The sequence below is a fragment of the Danio aesculapii genome, chromosome 10 (genome assembly GCF_903798145.1).
Source record: "Danio aesculapii chromosome 10, fDanAes4.1, whole genome shotgun sequence".
Classification (NCBI taxonomy): domain Eukaryota; kingdom Metazoa; phylum Chordata; class Actinopteri; order Cypriniformes; family Danionidae; genus Danio; species Danio aesculapii.
In genome coordinates this window covers 35891048-35912841 of record NC_079444.1, presented here as the reverse complement: position 1 = coordinate 35912841, position 21794 = coordinate 35891048, and the positions used below count along the sequence as shown (strand labels likewise).

General features: G+C 34.4%; 4 protein-coding genes across 4 annotated transcripts in view; 3 read left to right on the top strand and 1 right to left on the bottom strand.

Moving 5' to 3' along the window:
• Nucleotides 1-275: 275 nt before the first annotated feature.
• On the bottom strand, nucleotides 276-1232 carry LOC130236694 (olfactory receptor 6N1-like). Its single transcript, XM_056467454.1, has one exon. It carries the CDS (start codon nucleotides 1230-1232, stop codon nucleotides 276-278), a length of 957 nt encoding a protein of 318 aa, XP_056323429.1.
• Nucleotides 1233-12471: 11239 nt separating this feature from the next.
• Nucleotides 12472-13431, top strand: or42b2 (odorant receptor, family 42, subfamily B, member 2). The gene has a single exon (XM_056467563.1). It carries the CDS (start codon nucleotides 12472-12474, stop codon nucleotides 13429-13431), a length of 960 nt encoding a protein of 319 aa, XP_056323538.1.
• A 3545-nt stretch (nucleotides 13432-16976) lies between these two features.
• On the top strand, nucleotides 16977-17933 carry LOC130236770 (olfactory receptor 13C2-like). The gene has a single exon (XM_056467526.1). The coding sequence runs from the start codon at nucleotides 16977-16979 to the stop codon at nucleotides 17931-17933; it is 957 nt and encodes a 318-aa protein (XP_056323501.1).
• Nucleotides 17934-21182: 3249 nt separating this feature from the next.
• Nucleotides 21183-21794, top strand: part of LOC130235928 (olfactory receptor 1C1-like) — a 1005-nt gene continuing 393 nt past the window's right edge. Inside the window, exon 1 of the mRNA XM_056466460.1 lies at nucleotides 21183-21794. This exon is cut by the window's right edge and continues 393 nt beyond it. Within this exon, the coding sequence (XP_056322435.1) occupies nucleotides 21189-21794 (606 nt within the window). The 5' untranslated portion in view covers nucleotides 21183-21188.

The following is a 21794-nucleotide window of genomic DNA, read 5'->3' as shown; positions in this document are numbered from 1 at the left end:
TATTCAACTTTTCCATATAAAATTAATTTATAAACAATTTTGTTTAAAAGGTAGTTTTTTTGTTTGTTTTTCTGTTCAACATTACATTTAACATTTAAAACAGGCACAATACTGTCATTTAAAAACAGATATTCCCTCTATTTTCTGCATTGTATCTGAAAACAATAAATTAATAATCAGCATGTCAATCCTTTGGTTTACAGTTTCTAAGATAAGCAAAAGTGTCCCAAAAACAATCGAAACAAGGTAAACTAAGATGATAAACCCTTTGAAATTTACTTTAAAGTATTTGGTACTGTTTTCTTATGCAAAAATACATTTGCTAATCGTTTTCTGATTTCTTTAGTCCTGGTGCCATAAACAGTGGGGTTTATTAAGGGGGAAACTAAAGAGGCTGTAATCAGAATTGCATTTCGCTCTGTTAAAGACAACACAACTCCTATTCGAGTGAGTAAGCTAGAGACAAGCTTTGGAGCATAAAAACTGGAAAGAACAATAAGGTGACTCAAGCAAGTGTTGATCATTTGCTTTTTGCTTGAATTGTTGGAGAGTTTAGTCACACTATATGCCAGAACAGCATATGTGCACAAAATAAAAGGGAACTGTCCACACAATGGCCACATACTTATCACTGCAGGTACAAAAAAATATGGCTCAGGATTAACACAAGCAGCTCTGATCATGGACGCATACTCACAAAACACATATTTGATGATTGGCTGACAGTATGGGACATTGTCCAATATTGATATCACATAACCTAAAACAGTGAAACCAGCGAGCCAGGTCAGAAAAATAAGCAGTAGGACTCGTGAGTTTGTTACAATGCTGTGGTATCTTAATGGAAGCCTAATGGCAATAAGTCTGTCTATTGCCATTAATGTCAGAGCCATGCACTCTGTGAAATCACCAAGATGATAGAAATATGTCCTGGAGATACAAGAGTAGTATGAAACCATTTTAATCTCAGCCAGCAGCACTGAGATCATGGTTGTGCTGCAGGTCGAAGAGTACATTATGTCAACAACAGCTAGATTACAGATTAATATGTACATTGGTTTGTGTAAATGTCTGTCAGTCGAGATTATAAACAGATTTATGCCATTTCCAAGCAGGATGAGCACGTAAGATATCAGTATGAGGAATCCAAGTAGCTTCTGGTTTTGCAGGTGATCGAATCCAGTGATAATCAAACTGTCAACATTTTTTACTGTGTAATTTTCGCTTGCCATTTTCAGTCACCCACTTCCTAACATATGAAGATAAATATTTTAAAACATGTTCAGTAAAGTTGAAAAAACTAAGTCAAACAGACCATCAACGTACTCATATGTACACAAAAATAAACTGCCAATGAAGGAATATGGCAGAAAGATGCACACAGTCTCTGTAGTACACAAGTGTTGAAAACTGTGTAAGTTAAAGTAAAGTTTTAATAAAAGTACAAAAAGAGTTTCATGCATTCTTAGTAAAAAAGCTGATAGCCAAAACCGTTTTGTCCTCCCTAGGTCCTTACATTCCAACTGGTATCTCATAAATTGTCTGATATGATCCTCTCATCCTGATTAACAATTTACCAAAATCATGCCCTTTATACATGTATTTTATGGTGTGAAAGATACGTCATGGTTTCCTAGCAGCCACTATCAAATAAGCTTAGGATTTCATCCAAAGTAAACAGAGAAAAAAGCATGGACAGAAAAACCTCTCAATATTATATTAAACTACTATTTTATAATCCCACATTTATTTAGAAATGTAATATATTTTATTTAAACAGAATATAGACCATTTTGAGGCATGTAAACAAAAACAATGGTCTCAACGCATTTCCTGTTTTACATTTTTATTTTCTATGGCTTCCAGGAACCCAAAAAGATCCACATACTGATAAATAATGTTATGATAGCTGTTTTAACATTAAGTAATGATTGAATTGCCTCTTGTTACAATTATTAAAATAGTTTTACAACAAGCAGGAAATGTTCATGGGTCAACGACATCACCACATTGAAATGGTCTATTGGAAGGCCCAGGTAGTGTTTCACGCAATGATGTCTCTAAATTAGTAAGGCCATCCTGTAAGTCACTAAGTTTATGACGGTAATTACTCACACACAAACAGACAGACAATTGATTTACTTGTGAATGTAGTAATACAAAACGTAATATAAAACCACAGACCCAACTTGTATGTAATTTGTCCTGCATGTTTTGATTAATTCATGTATTGAAAGAAGTGTGTTTAAAATAATAGCAGTATATAACAGTATTTAGTCAATTTAAATAATTAATTAATTAAACACTACATAATTAAGTGTATTTTTTATAATTAAGTGTAAAATGTCTTTAGATAAACTATTATTTCAGTTTATGGAGAAAAAAAATGTTACTGTTAATTTCATTTGCCTCCTATAAAAATACACAGAATTTATAAAATCTCTTAATACTTGGATTTAGAATTGAATGTTTAACATACACTATATTTGTATTATGAAATAAAACCCATAAATGTGGCGTCACGGTGGCACAGTGGGTAGCACTATTGCCTCACAGCAAGAAGGTAGCTGGTTTGAGCCTCGGCTGGGTCAGTTAGCGTTTCTATGTGGAGTCTGCATGTTCTCCCAAGTTTGCGTGGGGTTTCCCCCACAGTCCAAAGACATGCAATACAAGTGAATTGGGTAAGCTAAACTGTCCGTAGTGTATGTGTGTAAATGGGAGTGTATGGGTGTTTCCCAGTGATAGGTTGCAGCTGGAAGGGCATCTGCTGTGTAAAACATATGCTGGATAAGTAAGTATTCAATTCATCTTTATTTCTATAGCGCTTTTAAAATGTATATTGTGTCAGTTGGCGGTTCATTCCGCTGTGGTGACCCCAGATTAAAAAGGGCCTAAGCTGAAAAAAAGAAAATAAATGATTGAATGAATGAAGCCATAAATGTATGACTTTATTGGCTTTTTTTAAAACACTGTTTTTTGTAACACAAATCTGTGTGTAAATGTGTGTGTGTTTGTATTATCTATATATATAGATAATAAATTTTTTAAGTTGAACCACTTTGTTTTTGATATTAGTACAGCTAGTTGTAGTGGAGTGAAGTGCATATGTATTTCATAAAATATTGTATAATTAAAATTGTATATATAATTCAGAAAATGGCAGGTTCCATTACACTGTTAGATTACATATAATAAATTCTTCATGTGTAATTCATGTTTCTCTAACATTAAAAACCCTTTTTAGTGCCACCATCATAATGTTTGACCTATAGATGGCATAGAGTACTATGCAGATTGAGGAAATTGTGGCATGTTAGTAGTGCAATTTTAAATGATTTTCCATGGCAGTGACCAAGACCAAAAAATTATATTTGTTTTCAATGTACATGTGTTATCATGTAAAGTTCAATGTGACCTCTGCCCTCTGTGAATGTTTTCTATGGGTGCACTATAAGTCACATAACACTTGTTTTTTTTCACTGTTGCTTCGCACTAATGAGCTTCGAGACACCAGACAGAAATCTCTCAGGTTCCACATGAAACTCTCCACAGATTTCCCTGAGCAAACACAGAACTATTAGTAGGATAATTAAGACATTTGTAATTATCCTTTAGGAAAAACACCTTAGAGTTAGATGATGCAACATTTGTTAATTACTACACATCCTTAGCACATACAGACAGACATGTGTACGCACACACAAAGACTAAAGAGATAAACTATTTTGATAGATGATCAAAACCTAAAACTACAGGGACATAATATATTACAAATACGCAAGCTTTTAGCCAAGTTGTGATTTCTGTAATAAATTTATGAATAAATATTAATTTGGCAGCATAACTAATGAGTTACAGCCACATAATTAAGTCTAAAATTTACACAATTTATTCTACATATTGAAAAGGCAGAAAATCAACTTAAAATCCTTTAAACATTAATTCCTCAGCTCAAAAACAACTTGTAAACATGATTTACACACTTTGAGCAAACGTTGCCATGTTTTGTTTTGTAATTTAATGTTTTCCCTGTTAATTGGGGAAACAGTTGAATTGTGAATGTGCCTTGAAAGATTGCTGCAATCTGAATAATATATTTAAAACTTTTATGTTTTCATCTTAATCTACATCACTTTGGTAGGAGTGCTCAGTGTGGACAAGTAATTTTGAATGAATTATGTCAAGCAAAAAAAAAAAAAAAAAAAAGACATGGACAGTTCCAACACAATCTCATGGCAATTCGTAACTTTGATTTAGTGGCTAATACGTATCAATTCGTACGATCTAATTCGTACAATTTAGTATGATTTGCTCATCACCCAATGACGGTTGGGTTTAATTTAATTACAATTTATGTGTAATTCAAAATTCAAAAGACTGCAATGAAATGTGCAACAGCTGTCATGGAATGATTCGATGAAACACACAGTGGGCGATAGCAGAGGTTCAGGATAGATGAAGTGCCCTCTAGTGAGTCCTATGACAATTCAAGCTGATAATCGTAACAAGCACATATGAATTTGATCAAAATTTGTGTGTTTTGGTAAAATGCAGCAAAGTATGAATACATTGGCTGTTTTTCAATTCAAAGAATGCCGAGAACGGACTTGCGTTCTTGTGAAGACCAGTCTTGCCAGGTCACCTTGAAAGAACAAACTCGAGAGACTGCGAGAACACAGAAGGCATACTGTGAGAAATGAGATACTGCATTCTTCCTGATGGTCACATGACCTTTATGCATTTTTACGAAAAATTATGTAAACATTACAGCATTCCTACAATGATGTATTCTTTTTGCCCTTTTCAATATATAAAACTTGCACAAAAACTTTACAAATATACGTTGCACAATACAAATAAATTATTACGAATTCCAGCAAATAACACCATTCATGTGTTTATGCCTTTATTAAAATGTTCATGGTAATCTTTACTTTTACCGTCTCATTCAGGAAACTCCTGAGATAAACAAGTTATATCTCTGGATAAATCTATGTAAAATGCTGCGCTTCACACCTCCTTTATTCAATCGCAATGACTTTGGGGACTTCTAGAGTGAATTCGGTGCTCAAGTCTGCATCGGTGCATCCTTGATACCAAGAACACATGAACTTTCACGCATCCTTCGTTCTTGAGTTTTGAAACTGAATTTTGGTGGTTGATGATGACGCTACACAAGAACATGAGAACGGAAGATCAATGAAGAATGCATATTTAGAAACAGCCATTGTTTTTGTGTGTTTTCGATCAATAACAATTTGCATAAAAATCAAGTGTTCAATTAGTAAAATGCCATAGCAATTTCACCTGATAGCCTGGTTGACCACTGAAGCCCAACAAGTTTAAGCCTGGGGCCTGTATCGTGAAGTCAGATTAGCGGGATAGCTGGAGAGTATAGTTTGCACTAATTCTGGGTTTGAGGTACTATGAAGGTAGCTCAACACATCTCAGCTGCTCCAAAACACCATGCATGGCAACAAAGAGTGAATAAAGTCAAGCTGCCTTTCATGTTGCCTAAAACCCAAGATTAAAACATTGGGTTGCAAAAGAAAACCTGGTGTAAGTAAGGCCAGCAAGGAGTGCTTACATTGTGGTCCGTGTGGGTCCTAATGCCTCAGTATTGTAAAAGCACTGTCTTGACACTCAATGAGGACCGAAGAAACCAAATGCTTGTAGAACAGATTTGGGTTTACACCGTATATAGTAAAGAGCTAATTTTATTGATAATATTATTAGACATGATGAAGTAACAGGACCGGTTTCTCTTTAAGAATTAGCAGTTGATATAGCAGAATATGTTGCCAGTGTCACGATTGGTCAGCTGAAAAATCCGGAGAGGCATGGAGAGGTATTTTTTTTTAATCACATACAGTGGTATATATAACTCAGAATGTCATAGGTCACAGTCTTTTTACATGACCATCTGCCTATAAACAAGAGCAAATCTTCCTAGTACTTTTTTTTGCTGTTCCTCTCCTTTCTTTTTGTATATCACACCTAAACATTCTCTTCCAATCTTGCATATTATATGAAAAATGTGAGTTTAATGTAACAGAGATTTGTTTTTGGTAATGTGTGTGAGTGATACACAATGCATTTGGAGAATATAGAATTCATTACATGAAAATGTGATTTCAATATAACTAAGAAGCATTCAGTTTTTGTGCATGCATGTAAGAGTATGTTTTACAATATAGAACATATTAAATGTTAGGCTTTTTTAGTACAAGACTTTTTTCATAATATGAAAATGATCAGAAAGTTGAATATGGGGGATGGACGTCGGACGGCAGATGGAGTAGACGTGTCTACGTGCATCTCCCGCTATTTCTGTGATTTTGTAGCCACTTTGTACATAAAATCGTCTGTAAACCTTACCACAACGACGTAGTTTATATTCCAATATCAACATGACCTCAAAATCGAGTAAACAAACTAAAAAGGACACCAAAACGGACTTTGCTGACAACGTCTCCAGCGAGCTCAAAATGGCGGAGATTGCGAAGCTGTTGGAGGAACACCGCCAGGCCTTATCAGCCGAATTTAAGTCAACCATATCCTCACTCGAGTCTAAAATCGACTGTGTTCAAGTTGCGGTAGCAGAACATTCTTCTAAGATTGCTTCTCTTGAATCTAATGCTAACGCTGTTGACGAGCGCATGTTAACGCTGGAAGCGACCTGCGCCGCCCTATCTGACAGTAACGCTAAGCTGCTCGCGAAAGTCACTGATCTTGAATCACGGAGCCGCCGAAATAACATCCGCATAATCGGCCTACCAGAATCGATGGAGGGACCACGACCCTCTGCCTTCTTTTCACAACTTCTATTCGATACTATGGGAAAGGATGTTCTTTCTTCTCCACCGGAGATTGACCGAGCCCACAGGGCTCTCGTCAACAAACCTGCGGCCGGTGAAAAGCCACGCGCTGTCATCATTCGGTTACACCGATATCAACAAAAGGAAATGATAATCCGTGAAGCGAGAGCTAAAAGAGGGAAACTGATGTACCAAGGCCACCCAATTGCCATATACGAGGACTATGCGCCTGAGGTGATGGCACAACGCTCTAAATACCGACGGGTGATGGAGGAGTTGTACAATTTGGGGCTCAGACCAGCTTTGCTTTTTCCTGCGAGACTGTCCATTAGAGCCAAAGACGGGAGTCGAAGATCGTTTACATCTGTGTCTGAAACTGAGGAGTATTTGCGTTCTATCCGGTCTGCCTGTCCTCCTTGAGGTAGTTGTAAGTCAAAATACCTGACGCACAGTCGGCTGCGTGCACTCTCAAACGCGCTGTTTTCAAAGAACGCTATGATCAGGTACAATACAGATGTTAAGTGTTGCACATACGATGTTTAGTTATGCTGACCATTTATTGTCATTATCATTATTTGTTTTATTTTAGTTCCTTTCTAACATTTCTGATAAAACTGGGAAACTGAACCTTTTTTTTTTTTTTTGCGACGAACAATTTAAGCATTTACATTATCAAGAGGACGAACTCACAATGTTTTTTTTTTTAATCCCTGTTATTACAGTAGTATAATTTTAATTCTGTTTATTTCAATTATACTCTGACTTTGTGTTTTTTTTTAATCGGAATGGTCACAGCATTGTTTATTTATGTTATGTGCATCAGGGTTTGTTCACTGTATTGGTTACTATAGTAAGAAATATTAGAGGTCTGTTTAGGTGCCTTATTTGGTCATCTATCAATATATGGTTATTGCTATTATACAACTGATAGGTAATACATGGTATTCTATTGTTATTTGTTTCTTTTGTCTTTTAGAAGTTTCTAAAGATATTTAGATGTTTTTTTGTATTTTTTTCTAACCATTTGACATTTTGAAAGTCAGGTTTCAGATTATTCTGTTCTGTTCTGTAACATAGCCTACTAATTTTTGTGATTTTAAATTTTTTGAAAAAGCGGGAGTACCTAACCTAGAAAGGTAGAAGTGGTTATTGATGTGGAGCCTGAATGCTCAGTTAGGGTTTTTCTATGGGGAGTATCTTATATTTATTTCATTTATTTATTTATTTATTTTGCTTTCTTGTTTTTTTCTGGTTTTCTTTGCTAACTTTTTTAGGCCCTCTATTTTCCTTTCTTCAGTTTGGATTATCAACTTGGAGTCTGTCAAAATCAGTATTTTAGGAAATGGCTAGCATAACCACAGTGAATGGCAATGAGATGCGTCTAATCTCCTGGAATGTCAAAGGAATTAATAACAGGATCAAGGCTGGCAAGGTTTTATTACATTTAAAACATCTAAAGGCGGATATTATGTTTCTACAAGAAACACATCTAAAATCTTCCGATTTGATACGAATCAAGAGACCTTGGATGGGTAATTTTTACCATTCCAAATTTTCTCAAAGAGCTCGTGGGGCAGCTATTATAATGCATAGAAAGGTCATGTTTGAAGAGTCCCATATAATTTCTGATCCAAATGGCCGTTTTGTAGTAGTCCAAGGCAAGCTAAATAATGTCCCAGTCATTCTGGCCTCAGTTTATGCTCCCAATTGGGATGATGACAACTTTTTTGTTAATTTTTTTTCTATTCTTCCAAATGTGGCTGACCACCATATACTTATTGGGGGGGATTTCAACCTGGTTCAAGATATTGTGTTGGATAGATCTTCTTCTAAGCAATCAGTTTTATCCAAGTCGGCAAAGATAGTGTCAGACTATACTTCTCAGCTGGGTATCTCTGACCCTTGGAGACACAAACATCCTCAGGATAAGGTCTACTCTTTTTTCTCACATGTGCATCATACATTTTCAAGGATTGATTTCTTTCTTCTCGATAACAAATTGTTGAACTGTGTCAAGGCATGTACCTATCACACAATAGTAATTTCCGATCATTCCCCTGTATCCATAGATGTAGTTTTAGTCCCTAACAGATTTACATCCCCAATCTGGAGATTGGACTCTTCTAGATTATCAGATGACAATTTTAAAAACTTTCTAGCTTCAAAAATTAATTTGTATTTTGAACTTAATCAGACCCCAGATATCAATAGTCTAACTCTTTGGGAAGCTTTTAAAGCCTTTATGCGGGGGCAGATTATTTCTTTTATATCTCACTTGAAGAAAACCGAAACTTTCAGATTGTCTTCAATCACAGATGATCTGCACAAATTAGATATATTATATGCCTCTTCCCCCTCTCCTTCCCTTTATAATAAAAGAGTACAGCTACATACAGAACATAATCTACTACTGACAAATACAATAGCAAGACAACTTAGACAAAGCAAGCAACATTTCTTTGAACATGGGGACAAAGCCGGTAAGCTTTTGGCTCACCAAGCACGTACGGTGTATGCCTCAAGGTGGATTTCAAAAGTCAAAGCACCAACAGGTGAATTGATATCAGATCAAAAAGGGATTAACTCTGTATTTTTAGATTACTATAAAACATTATATATGTCAGAAAATTCCTCAAACTTTACAAGCTGGGATTCCCTCAATGCTTTAACTTTTCCAAAAATTGATGAAACTCTTGCTATTAATTTAGGTAGTCCTATCTCTGAGGTAGAGATACAAGATGCAATTAAATCTATGCAATCTGGTAAATCACCAGGTCCGGACGGTTTCACAACCGAGTTTTATAAGTCATTTGCCTCCTCACTAACCCCAATCTTAGCAAGACTATATAATGATGCATTTAAAGAAGGCCACCTCCCACCCACTTTATGCGAAGCTTCAATTTCATTGCTTCTTAAAAAAGATAAAGACCCCACCAACTGTAGCAGTTATAGGCCAGTGTCACTGCTCAATGTCGACTTTAAAATTTTGGCTAAAGTGTTATCATGTCGTCTCCAATCTATACTACCATCTTTAATATGTCTAGATCAGACAGGCTTTATACCAATGAGACACTCATTCTTTAATACTAGGAGACTTCTTAATATCCTCTTTTCACCTCCTTCTAATTCACCAGAAATAATTTTGTCATTAGATGCTGAGAAGGCATTTGACAGAGTGGAATGGACCTATTTATATTTTATTCTAGAGAAGTTTGGGTTTGATGCTAATTTTATCTCTTGGATTAAGTTACTTTATTCATCACCAGTTGCGTCAGTTTACACTAATGGCTTGAATTCACCCCTTTTCTTCCTTCAACGTGGGACACGACAGGGCTGTCCCCTTTCTCCCTTACTTTTTAACCTTGCTATAGAGCCTCTAGCTATATGGCTCCGTAGCCATAATGGTTTTGAGGGAATATCACGATACGGCTTAGTCCATAAACTTTCACTCTATGCTGACGATCTGTTACTCTACATTTCTAATCCAGTCACCTCCCTACCAATGATTTTGGACATTCTAAATAAATTCAGTCATCTCTCAGGTTATAAAGTAAATTTACAGAAAAGTGAACTATTTTTTGTCAACTCTGAAGCGAGTAAGATCTCATATTCACTTTTTCCTTTTAGAATAGCTACAAGTGGGTTCAAATACCTTGGCATTTTCTTTACCAACTCATTCAATAACTTATTTATTAATAATTTTCAACCAGTGGTTGATAAAATCAAATCACACTTTTCTAAATGGTCGTCACTTCCTCTATCCCTTGTAGGCCGTATTAATTTAGTAAAAATGGTTATTTTACCTAAATTTCTTTATCTTTTTCAACATGTTCCAATTTTCATTAAGAAATCTTTTTTTACTAATTTGGATGGTATTTTACGTTCATTTATCTGGGTTAACAAGCCTGCACGCCTCAAGAAATCAGTTCTCCAACTTCCTAAATCCAAAGGAGGACTTGCGCTTCCTAACTTCCAACAATATTACTGGGCTTGTAATATTAATAAGATTCTCTACTGGAAGAATCCTCCTCAAACTGAAAACTGTGCCCCCTGGGTTCACTCAGAGATAGTGTCAACAAAAGGCACTCTGCACTCAGTTATTAGCTCCCAGCTTCCATTAATTATCAATGCAATCTCCTCTAACTTGGTTGTCATTAACACAATTAAAATTTGGGTTCAATTCAGAAAGCATTACGGCTTGCATAAAACATCTATCCATACACCTATCTTGAACAATAAATTTTTCTCACCATCTTGTTTTGATAACACTTTTCGCATTTGGGCAGCTAATGGACTCGTTGAGGTTAAGGATTTATATGAAGATGGGGTATTCGCACCTTTTTCATCTCTATCCACTAAATACAATCTCCCCAACAGTCATTTGTTTCGTTTCTTTCAGGTCAGACACTTTGTTAAGAAATTGTTTCCCCACTTTCCTAACCGCCCTCCTGAACACCATCTTGACTATTTTTTCAGTTTAGATACGGGTCAGAAACATTTAATATCAGCAATTTATAATTTAATAAGTACACTAAATGAAAATCCTATAGCTTCTCTCAAAGAATCTTGGGAAAATGACCTTGGTGTTGATATTACAGAAGAACAATGGGAGGATATTTTAAAGAGGGTCCACTCCTCTTCTATATGCGCCAGACATGGCCTAATGCAGTGTAAAGTGCTCCATAGAGCTCATTTAACCAATGCCAAATTAGCCAAATTTTTCCCTGATAGAAGTGATGCCTGTCATCGTTGTAAGCAGTCTCCTGCCAATCATCTTCATATGTTCTGGAGTTGCCCCCAATTGAAAAATTTCTGGTCCAGTATTTTTGACACACTGAATAAATCTATTAACACAAATCTAGACCCTAACCCCTTGACAGCTCTTTTTGGTATTTCAGAGAGAGCTGACTTGACTGTTGCATCTCGCCAAGTTATTGCTTTTTCCACTCTTTTAGCTAGACGAGCCATTCTTCTCAAATGGAAACAGGTGATTCCTCCATCACATGACATGTGGATCCGAGAAATCTTTAGTTGCATAAAACTTGAGAAATTAAGATGTTTACTCGCAGGATCTCTCAAATCTTTTTACAAGACCTGGAACCCTGTTTTAGACTATATCAAAGGCTTACCCTGCTCAGTTGATATCAGATCTAATACACAGTAAATAATTGGAAAGAGAAAATATTGACTCCTTAATGTGAACTTTTTTTCCGATCTTATTTATTTTTATTTTATTTATTCAAATTTTTTTTTTTTTTTATTTATTCATTTATTAGTTTTTATTTTTTTGCTCTTATCGTATACTTGCTCATTTATTATTAATATTTTTTTTAAAAAGAATTTCCTTTATTTTTAATTTATTATCATTATGTTTACTTTCCTTTAGAGGATATGTTTGTTTATAATTCATAAATTAAATTTATTTTATTTTGAGGGGATAGTGGGGAAAATAAGAAAAATAAGACAAACTGTAATTTTTCCTATGTTGCATTGTATACAGTGATGTATTGTCTTGTTAAACACCAATAAAAAAAAAAAAAAAAAAAAAAAAAAAAAAAAGAAAGTTGAATATGTCCTTGTAACATTTAATATAACTAAACTTGTGCTTTTCTAACCAGATAGCGTGAATGCTGGAGCAGCGAGCAAACTGACCATGAATCAAGATTTCACTGGAAATGGGAATGTTTCCATTCCATCTTATTTTTATATCAGTGGTTTTTCTGGTATACCTCACATACGATACTATTACATATTTCTCTTTTTCATCTACATTATTACTGTGCTTGGAAATTCTTGCCTCATGTCTGTTATCATTATGGACCGAAACCTTCACACCCCTAAATATATTGCAGTATTTAATTTATCACTGACAGACATTTGTGAGAGTACAGCTGTAATCCCTCAGCTACTGGACACTTTTATGTTTGGTAATCAGCTGATCCCATATGGATTGTGTATGTCCAGCATGTTCTCTGTTTTGTTATTTCTTGCAATGCAGTCGTTAACTCTAACTGTTTTGTCTTTTGACAGATTAGTAGCGATTTCTTTACCACTAAGATATCATATGATTGTAACCCATAGGTTAATGCTTATTATAATTGGTGCATCATGGACTCTAGCACTGTTACTAACGATCATCGGAGCCATTTTCATGAGCAGACTTTCTTTCTGCAAAGTAATTGTCACTGTTAACAGTTTCTACTGTGATCATGGGCCCATATATCGCTCTGCCTGTAACAATAATTTCCCAAGCTCTGTGATAGCTGGTTTGTTTCCTGCAATCATTCTCGGGTTCCCAGCTTTTTTTATCATCTTTTCATATACTTGCATAGCTGTGACACTGTTCAGAATAACAACCCTACAAGACCGTCAAAGAGCCACAAAGACATGCACTGCTCATTTAATATTAGTGGCTGTGTTTTATGTTCCTATCACTTTGACATATGCATTTTGGTCTTTTATTGACACTAATACAAGGATCATTAATCTCTCTCTAACCTCTGCTCTTCCTCCAATGCTTAACCCTATCATCTACACATTCATGACAGAGGAGTTTATGGTGGCTGTAAAAAGACTTTTTAAAAGAAGAAACATATTCCCGTCCTGGAAATAAACAGATTTCCCCAAATAACACTGTGGTAGTTTATGGACAAACAACAATGGATGAATAAAATAAAGTTCACCAAGTTGCAAACTTTAAATCTTTTATAACACACATTCGCAGTGCTAATTTCCAAGAGATCAGGAATCCAAGGTCAAATAAGATCAGGTTGGCTGTTTTTTTCTAAGTCGACAGGTATCAATAATCACTTTTGAGGCAATTAGGTGATGTGCATAATTTGTATAAAGTGCAGGTTTTTTTGCACACATATCAAAAATCATGAAATTCATCAATGGTGACCATCAAGAAAAAGCTTCACGACAGAATGAATACAAAAGTCATCAATTGTCCCAGCATGCATAGTGACAAATATATTAATTTTTGCTTTTGTACTTTGCAGTGACATTGTAGTAGCATAGCATATTACATAATGTTTAGAACTTATCTTCGTATCTGAATTTTTTCTTGAGTGTCATCACATTTGAGTAATGTCTTAATAATGAAGCATGTTAAAAATGTTTGTGTCATTAAGAAATGGTCTTTCCAAAGATATTGTTTTGCCGTAATCTTTGAATTAGAATTGCTGCATTTGTTTAATATCTCAGACTCATTATGATTGCTACCAGGGATGCTCCGATCAGGATTTTGCAGCCGATACGGTATATCGATTCCTTGTCATGGTTCTCGGCCCATACAGAGTACCGATTCTTCAAGCTTTGTATAACTTTGTCATTGCATAATATTGCATACATGTAATTATCATAAGCAGCTTTACAAAAAGAAAATAGATAAAACAGATTTTTTTTTAAATGGTAAGAAAAATTACTATTAATGCAATTTGGAAACATTCTTCATGTGTTGTAGCGCTGCTGATGCATAACCCGGGCACATAACCCAGATGCAATTTCCTCTGCTTGTAAATTTGTAAACAACCACTTGCGATCGGTTCATGAGATTGGCCAGATTAAATCAAGATTGTGATTCAGGAAAAGATGCAAATTTCATGAACTTTTTGTCAGGGAAACATGGCTATGTGATCAATAGTAAATCTTTCTTAAATGACAGAGGCCCTGAAACAGAAAATATGGTGCATAGAAAAGACACATAAAATCAGAATGAGCAGATGATTTAACTGCTTCTAGAAATTCAACATGATAACCAAGTAGTCATCAGGCAGAATGCTTTATTTCGAACACTTGACTCAAGTTCTGAGGTGAGTTTAGAGCACAAATTATTTTATTTATATTTTTTCATGTGCTTTCAGATAAGCAGAAAGAGCCGTAGTTCACTGAGAAGTGACGCAAAGCTGTCAAATCACATAACGATTCTCTTAGATTTCAAGATGAGTAACTTGTCAGAGAACTACAACTCTGTGAAGTAAATGCTGCTTCATTGAAAGCAGTTACTAGAGATTTACAGTAATTTCAGAGCCTATTTTACTATTTTAGCCCTACAAATCACTATAATGGCCACTGACTAGTATTTTTCTCTGATTTATGATACAACGCTCCATCGAAACATTTTTGTTTTCACTGTTTACACATCTTCTGAAAAAGTAAAAAAATCTCCTCATGCAAAACCCAATAAAGCACATAAACTACAAACATGCTTTGGTTCATCATGTGCATGCATAATGCATGTTTAGTCTACAGGAATGTGTGAGTATATGACAACCAAAACAACTATGGCAGAATACAGGATCATATGTACGCAAGAATATAATTACATTGTCAACAATTAAATGTACTGTTATGAAGCGGACACTGACAACAGATGTGCGGTACCAAATGCAGGTTTTTAAAGGCATGGTCAAAAACAGGAGCATAAAGATAATTCAACAAACATTTGAATGAAGAAAACATTGCTGGTGATCACAACACGTACCATTATTAAGAATAATTTTTTGTATCACAAAAACATGTTAATTACAATTTAATTGGTATATTGTATACTCTCAGACCTTTATGGACAACTCTTACCAAACTCCTAAATTCTCACAAATAGCACACTAAAATGTACTAATTAATTAACTAATTTAATTAATATTATTATTCATTAGCTTTGAAGCTCATCCTCAATTTAAATATAGGCTCTACTCCTAAAAGTATCCTATAATAATAGTATCCTTACAAAACTACAACACTACAGAAACCAACGAAAACTTAAATAAAATAAAAAAAACATTAAAAACGTACATATCTGGGTCTATATTGAAGTTCTGTATGGACACACAAAATAACAATTGATTTTACTGGGAACCAGAAATCTGCAGCAACTCAGTCCAGACAGATGTCAATGAGTGAGTCAATTAGATTAAGAGTTTATGTACATTTTTAACAAATTACAATGCCTGTGAAGTACAGTAATATTTGAGTTAAGTGAACCAATGAATCAATTTGATCTAATAATTTGATCTAACCCAAAAGACTTCCATTTATCTTTAAAAACAAATATATTTTTTATGAAATCTGAGAGATTAGTTTCTCCATACAAAGTCAATACCCAGAAATTGCTGATTCTTCAGTAAGGGATTATTAAAAAACACATAAATTAATCTTTTTTAGTTTAATACAATTATTTAATCCAATTATTTTGAAGAGACAAAATCATAAATGTAAATGATGACAATTGAAATTTTATGAAAAATGAAACCTTAAATAATCCCATGTTAAATGTGGCCTACCACCACTAATAAAATTGCTTGTATTTGCCTTCCATGCATTTTTGTAGGTCTAGGGCTGGCTTTACAATCAATTACAGCATCGCTGTAGACTTGTTAGTATCATGCGAGTTCTGTGATTGGTCGACTGACAGGTCTGTAGAGCCTGGCATTTGTGTCTGAGGGTATATAGTTCAGTATGTGTCAGCTCAGGTATGTGTATTTTACAGGGTTATCTGCCTGTATATGCTTGATTAAAACATTTAACAGCTCTATTGTACTGCTCATCATCTTTCTGTAAGTATAACTTAGCATTTTTAGAGCATTTATTATCGTGGAATATTTCCTATTATATACATTGCAAAATGACATTCTAGCTCAGTATTTCTTGTTTTCCATCACAAATATTGGTCACACTTTATTTAGATGGTCTATTCGTTGAATTTAAGTTACATTGCAACTAATTCTCATTAGATTATAAGTAGACTGTTAGGTAAGCGAGTTGACATGTACTTGCAAAGTTTCTTATAGTCAGTTAAATGTCTGTTGAAGGAGCAGTATCAACAGATATTAGGCAAACAGTCTACTGATACTCAAATGGACCATCAAAATAAAGTGTTACCCAAATATTTCTAAATTCTTAAAACAAGACACAATATCCAATTAATCTTGATGCCTTGTTTTTCAGAAAAATCTTTTGATTTTTTTTAACTGAATGTAATGTTTTATAAATAATTTGTAGTATTGTATAATTGCTCTAAAAATATAATAATCATAAAACATTTCTGGTATTTTAATATCTATCTAGTATTTGTTGTTATATATATAAATGTCCTGGCACTGAATAACACACTGCTTTTCTATCCAGACAAGATAACCACAAGATCACAGAGTGAACATGAATGATTTCGCCGAAAACAGGAATATTTCCATTCCATCTTACTTCTACATCAGTGGTTTTTCTGGTATACCCCACATAAGATACTATTACATATTCTTGTTTTTTGTTTACATTATTTCTTTCCTTGGAAATTCCTGTCTCATGCTTGTCATCATTATAGACCGTAATCTTCACACTGCTAAATACATTGCTGTCTTTAATTTATCCCTGTCAGACATTTGTGAGAGTACAGCTGTAATCCCTCAGCTACTGGACACGTTTTTGTTTAGAAATCAGTTGATCCCATATGGATTGTGTTTGTATAATATGTTTTCTGTCTTTGTATCAATTTCAACACAGTCACTAACACTAGCTGTTCTGTCTTTTGACAGATTAGTAGCTATTTGCTTACCACTGAGGTATCATATGATTGTGACCTTTAGATCGATGCTTGTTATAATTGGACTGACATGGGCACTAACATTGCTTATGGTAATGGCTGCAACTATTTTTATAAGCAGACTTTCTTTCTGCAAAGTAATTGTCACTGTGAACAGTTTCTACTGTGATCATGGGCCCATATATCGCTCTGCCTGTAGCAATAATTTTCCAAGTTCTGTGATAGGCAGTTTGTACCCGATAGTGATTCTCGGGTTCCCAGTATTTTTTATCATCTTTTCATATACTTGCATAGCTGTGACACTGTTCAGAATCACAACTCCACAAGACCGTCAAAGAGCCACAAAGACATGCACTGCTCATTTAATATTAGTAGCTGTTTTTTACCTTCCCATCACTATTACATATTCTCTGGCATCCATTATAAACACCAACACAAGGATCATTAATCTCTCTCTGACCTCTGCCCTTCCTCCAATGCTTAACCCTATCATCTACACATTCAAAACAGAGGAGTTCATGGTGTCTGTAAAAAAGCTTCTTAAACGGAGAATCATATTCCCATTTCTTAAGTAAATGTTGACCCTGATTTTAATGCCATTAATATATACACTGCTGTTGTTTTTCATGTTTTGAATACAGTATGCTTTAATGTTTTGCATTTTTAAATACAACTGAATATCATAGGTTTTATAAAAAAGACAACAGGTATCGCACAATAATTTTGTAAGACCATTATATGCTGTAAATATCTGTACATGGACAGTTTTTCTGTATTTTGTGCTTCATGTTTTTGTCTTTATTTGTTTTTCTTCCTTCCAATAACTTTTAACCTTGAAAAGTTTAAAAAAGTGACTTTTATGAACATTTTTAATAGTTTAAAGAGATATATAGTCTGGGTTGGTGTTTTATATTATGGTGCAAAAACCTGGCAATAAGCTGACAGTACATTTTCTGTTATTTTACAAAGTTAGTTTCCTATTTATAATTGCTTAAACAATATCTTGGCTCAAACTACTAAAATGTGAATAAAAGTCACTTTGTTAAACTGCAGAGTTGAATTTTCACCATCAAAAGTCGAGAGCAGAGATCAACATCTCAATGCAATTCACTACCGTAAATACAATTTTACTTAATTTATTTTTTACATGTTCTATAAAGCCTTTTGCTGCATTTAGATTTATTTTTTTTACTTTTGCAGTTTGTAAAAATAACAACTTTAATTCAGTTGCGTAGTTTTATGGAACTGTGATGTGGTACACGCCATTTGTTAATCGAAAAATAATTGCTCTTTAATGTCCATCAGCCATGCAGCCATTAACAACCCCGTTGTATAATCTCTAGTAAATTGCTTCAGAATGCAGAATAGCTTTACTACATTAATGTAGTCGCATCATAAACATTGACTTGCAAATATATAGTATAGAAGAAAGCACAATGCGGAGTGTGACTAAATAAAGTATAAATAAGCTTTCCAAATGAAAAAGTCATTACAAAAGCTGATTTAATTGCCCAAGTTGTAATTAAAACAGATTAGTAGCAATCTCAATTACCACTGAAATACAGTATCATATGATTGTAACAGGTCAATGCTTGCTATAATTGGTGCTTTGTAAATTCTAGCACTGTTGCTCACAACCATCTGAGCCATTTTCATGTGCAGACTTTCTTTCTGCAATGTTATTTTTACATTTAGGCAAATATATCACTCTGCCTGTAACAAGAACTTTTTAAGCTTTGTGATAGCCTGGTCGATTCCTGCAATCACTCTTGGGTTCCAAGTACTTTATTTTCATTACCATTACATGAGTGCACAGCTGTGACACTTTTCAGAATCACAACTCAAAAAAAACGTCAAAGAGCAACAAAGACATGCACTGCTCTTGTAATATTAGTAGCTGTTTTTTACTTACCCAATACATTTACATATGCTCTATCATCTATTATAACCACATAAAGATCATTAAAGACATTGTTCATCCAAAACTGAAAATTCTGGCATCATTTACTCTGCCTTTACTGTCTCAACTCAAGACATTTTGAAGAAAGCTGGAAACCTGCAACAATGACTTCCATAAGATTTAATTTTCCTACTATGGAAATTAATGGTTACAGGTTTTCATCTTTCTTTTAAACAACATCTTTTGTGTTCAACGTAAGAAAGGAACTCATAAAGGTTTGGAATCATTTAAGGGACATTAAACGCTAAGCACATTTTCGTTTTTGCGTGAATTATTCTTTTAATCTCCCTTTGACCTCTGCCTTTCCTCCAATACTTATTCCCACGACAGATGACTTCATGATGTCTATGAAGACTTCTAAAAATACGAATTAAACTTTTATCTTGGAAACAAATCAAGTTTTACTTAAATTAAACAGCATTAATAAAACAGTTTCAGGTGCTGTTTTTTTTTGTTTGTTTACATCAAATTTTCCTTGATGCTTAGACTAATTAGGGTATCATTCTCTATTATGAAGTGCAATAGTTCTTTATCATAAATTAAATGTGGATTAGTAAGACTTTCATTTTGAAGTGCTCCTATTTATTAATCCATATTTAAAAAAAAAAAAAAAAACATTGAGCTTTTAGATATCTTACCTTTGTAACAGTTGAAAACAACATCCCATAGTAAAGGTCAAGTGTGTAATTTTACTTAATATCTTTAGTTGTGGGTTAGAAAAATGTGCATGACTGGCCAATTTGTAGGTATTGCATATCTTTGCCTTAAAAAAAGACAAGCTCATTTGATATACTACAGTGATTTAAATTTACAAAAATGCTTTATGCAATTTCAAAATTCTGGCCTGCATGCTAGAGCCATACCATATCTTTATGGACAGAAGAAACTCAAGACTCTTATATAAACAAACCAACTTGGTTTGACATCATTTTAAACAAAATCAGGCCAAAATAAAATTGTGTGTTTAGTTAGTTTGAACCTGCCTCCTAAATCAAAATTGTTCATGTCTTTGAACTGCCAATGATGTAAAGTAGTTACCCATACTCAAAATTGGTCCATCCACGTTTGGCCCATCCAATTGCTTTCATTACCAGGGGAGTAATTTAGGAGTCAAGTGCCACAACTGCCCCCTAAAGGTGCCTTAAAATTATTGAGAGGAAATAATGCACCACATATCTACATATTTATTTAATGCCACTCTCAACAATGTGGACCGTGTTTAGGATGTTGATTAACAGAGTACTGCTGATTGGGTATTTTAACCTTCTTTTTTTTTTTGATGAATTTAACTTTTGGTTTCATTGACATTTTGAAGAATGCTGGAAACCATTTTGAAGCCATTGACAGCCGTAGTAGAATAAAGGTCAATGGCTTCTGGTTACCAACAGTCCTCAAAATATAGAAAAACTTGGAAAAAGTGGGGTTAGTAAATGATGACAATATTTTTGGGGTGAACTATCTCTTTAACAGGGCTCTGTAGATTTAGATACAGTAAATTTAGCAATTTCATATGCATTTAAATGCCCCACCCTTCTTCACCTCCATAGGGAAAAGGGTTAACCAATGAACTAATGTCCCTGGCTCAGGAGAATAAAAGAATACAAATATATTTGATGGCTGGTAATTTCCTTGCGTCAGCTTTGGGGAAGGTACGGTATGAATCATTTTCTCTGCTTTTTTCCAATAATTCTGTAAAACCTGTACGATTAGAAACCAACTGTAAATCATTACAATTAGTGTTATATTAATGTCAAAAACAGTTGACTCTTTATTCACTGTGACTGAAAGTTTAATTATTATTTCATATATTGCTTTACTGAGTGCACTTCTATAACAGTTCTTCATTCAGGTGACACTAATATCAGGTGTCATGAGCTCCATGCAGTCAGACTCTTCGACAAATGTGACTAATGTTCGTCCAGCAACATTTTATATCAGTGATTTTTCTAATATGCCACATGCAAAATACTATTACATGTTCTTGTTTTTAGTGTATGTTGTGACTGTTCTGGGAAATTCATTCATCATGTCTACAATTTATTTGGCTCACAAACTACACACAGCCAAATACATTATTGTTTTTCATCTGGCACTTTCTGATCTTTGTGGAAGTTCAGCTTTGATACCCAAAATCATAGAAATGTTTCTATTTGACCACCAGGACATTGCATATGAAGCATGCATGGCTAATATGTTTTCTGTGTATCATTTCATGAATATGCAGTCTTTAACGCTACTTGCTTTGGCTTATGACAGACTGGTTGCTATATGTTTTCCTCTACGGTATCATGCCATTATAACCAAACCAGCAATGTTTCTGATCATTGGAATGATGTGGATTGTGTCTCTGACTCTGTTTTCTGTACTTGTAGCTTTGGTCAACAGGATCTCTTTTTGTCGATCTAATGTACTTCATAGTTATTTTTGTGACTATGGCCAAATCATTGGACTAGCTTGTAATGACATTACTATAAAT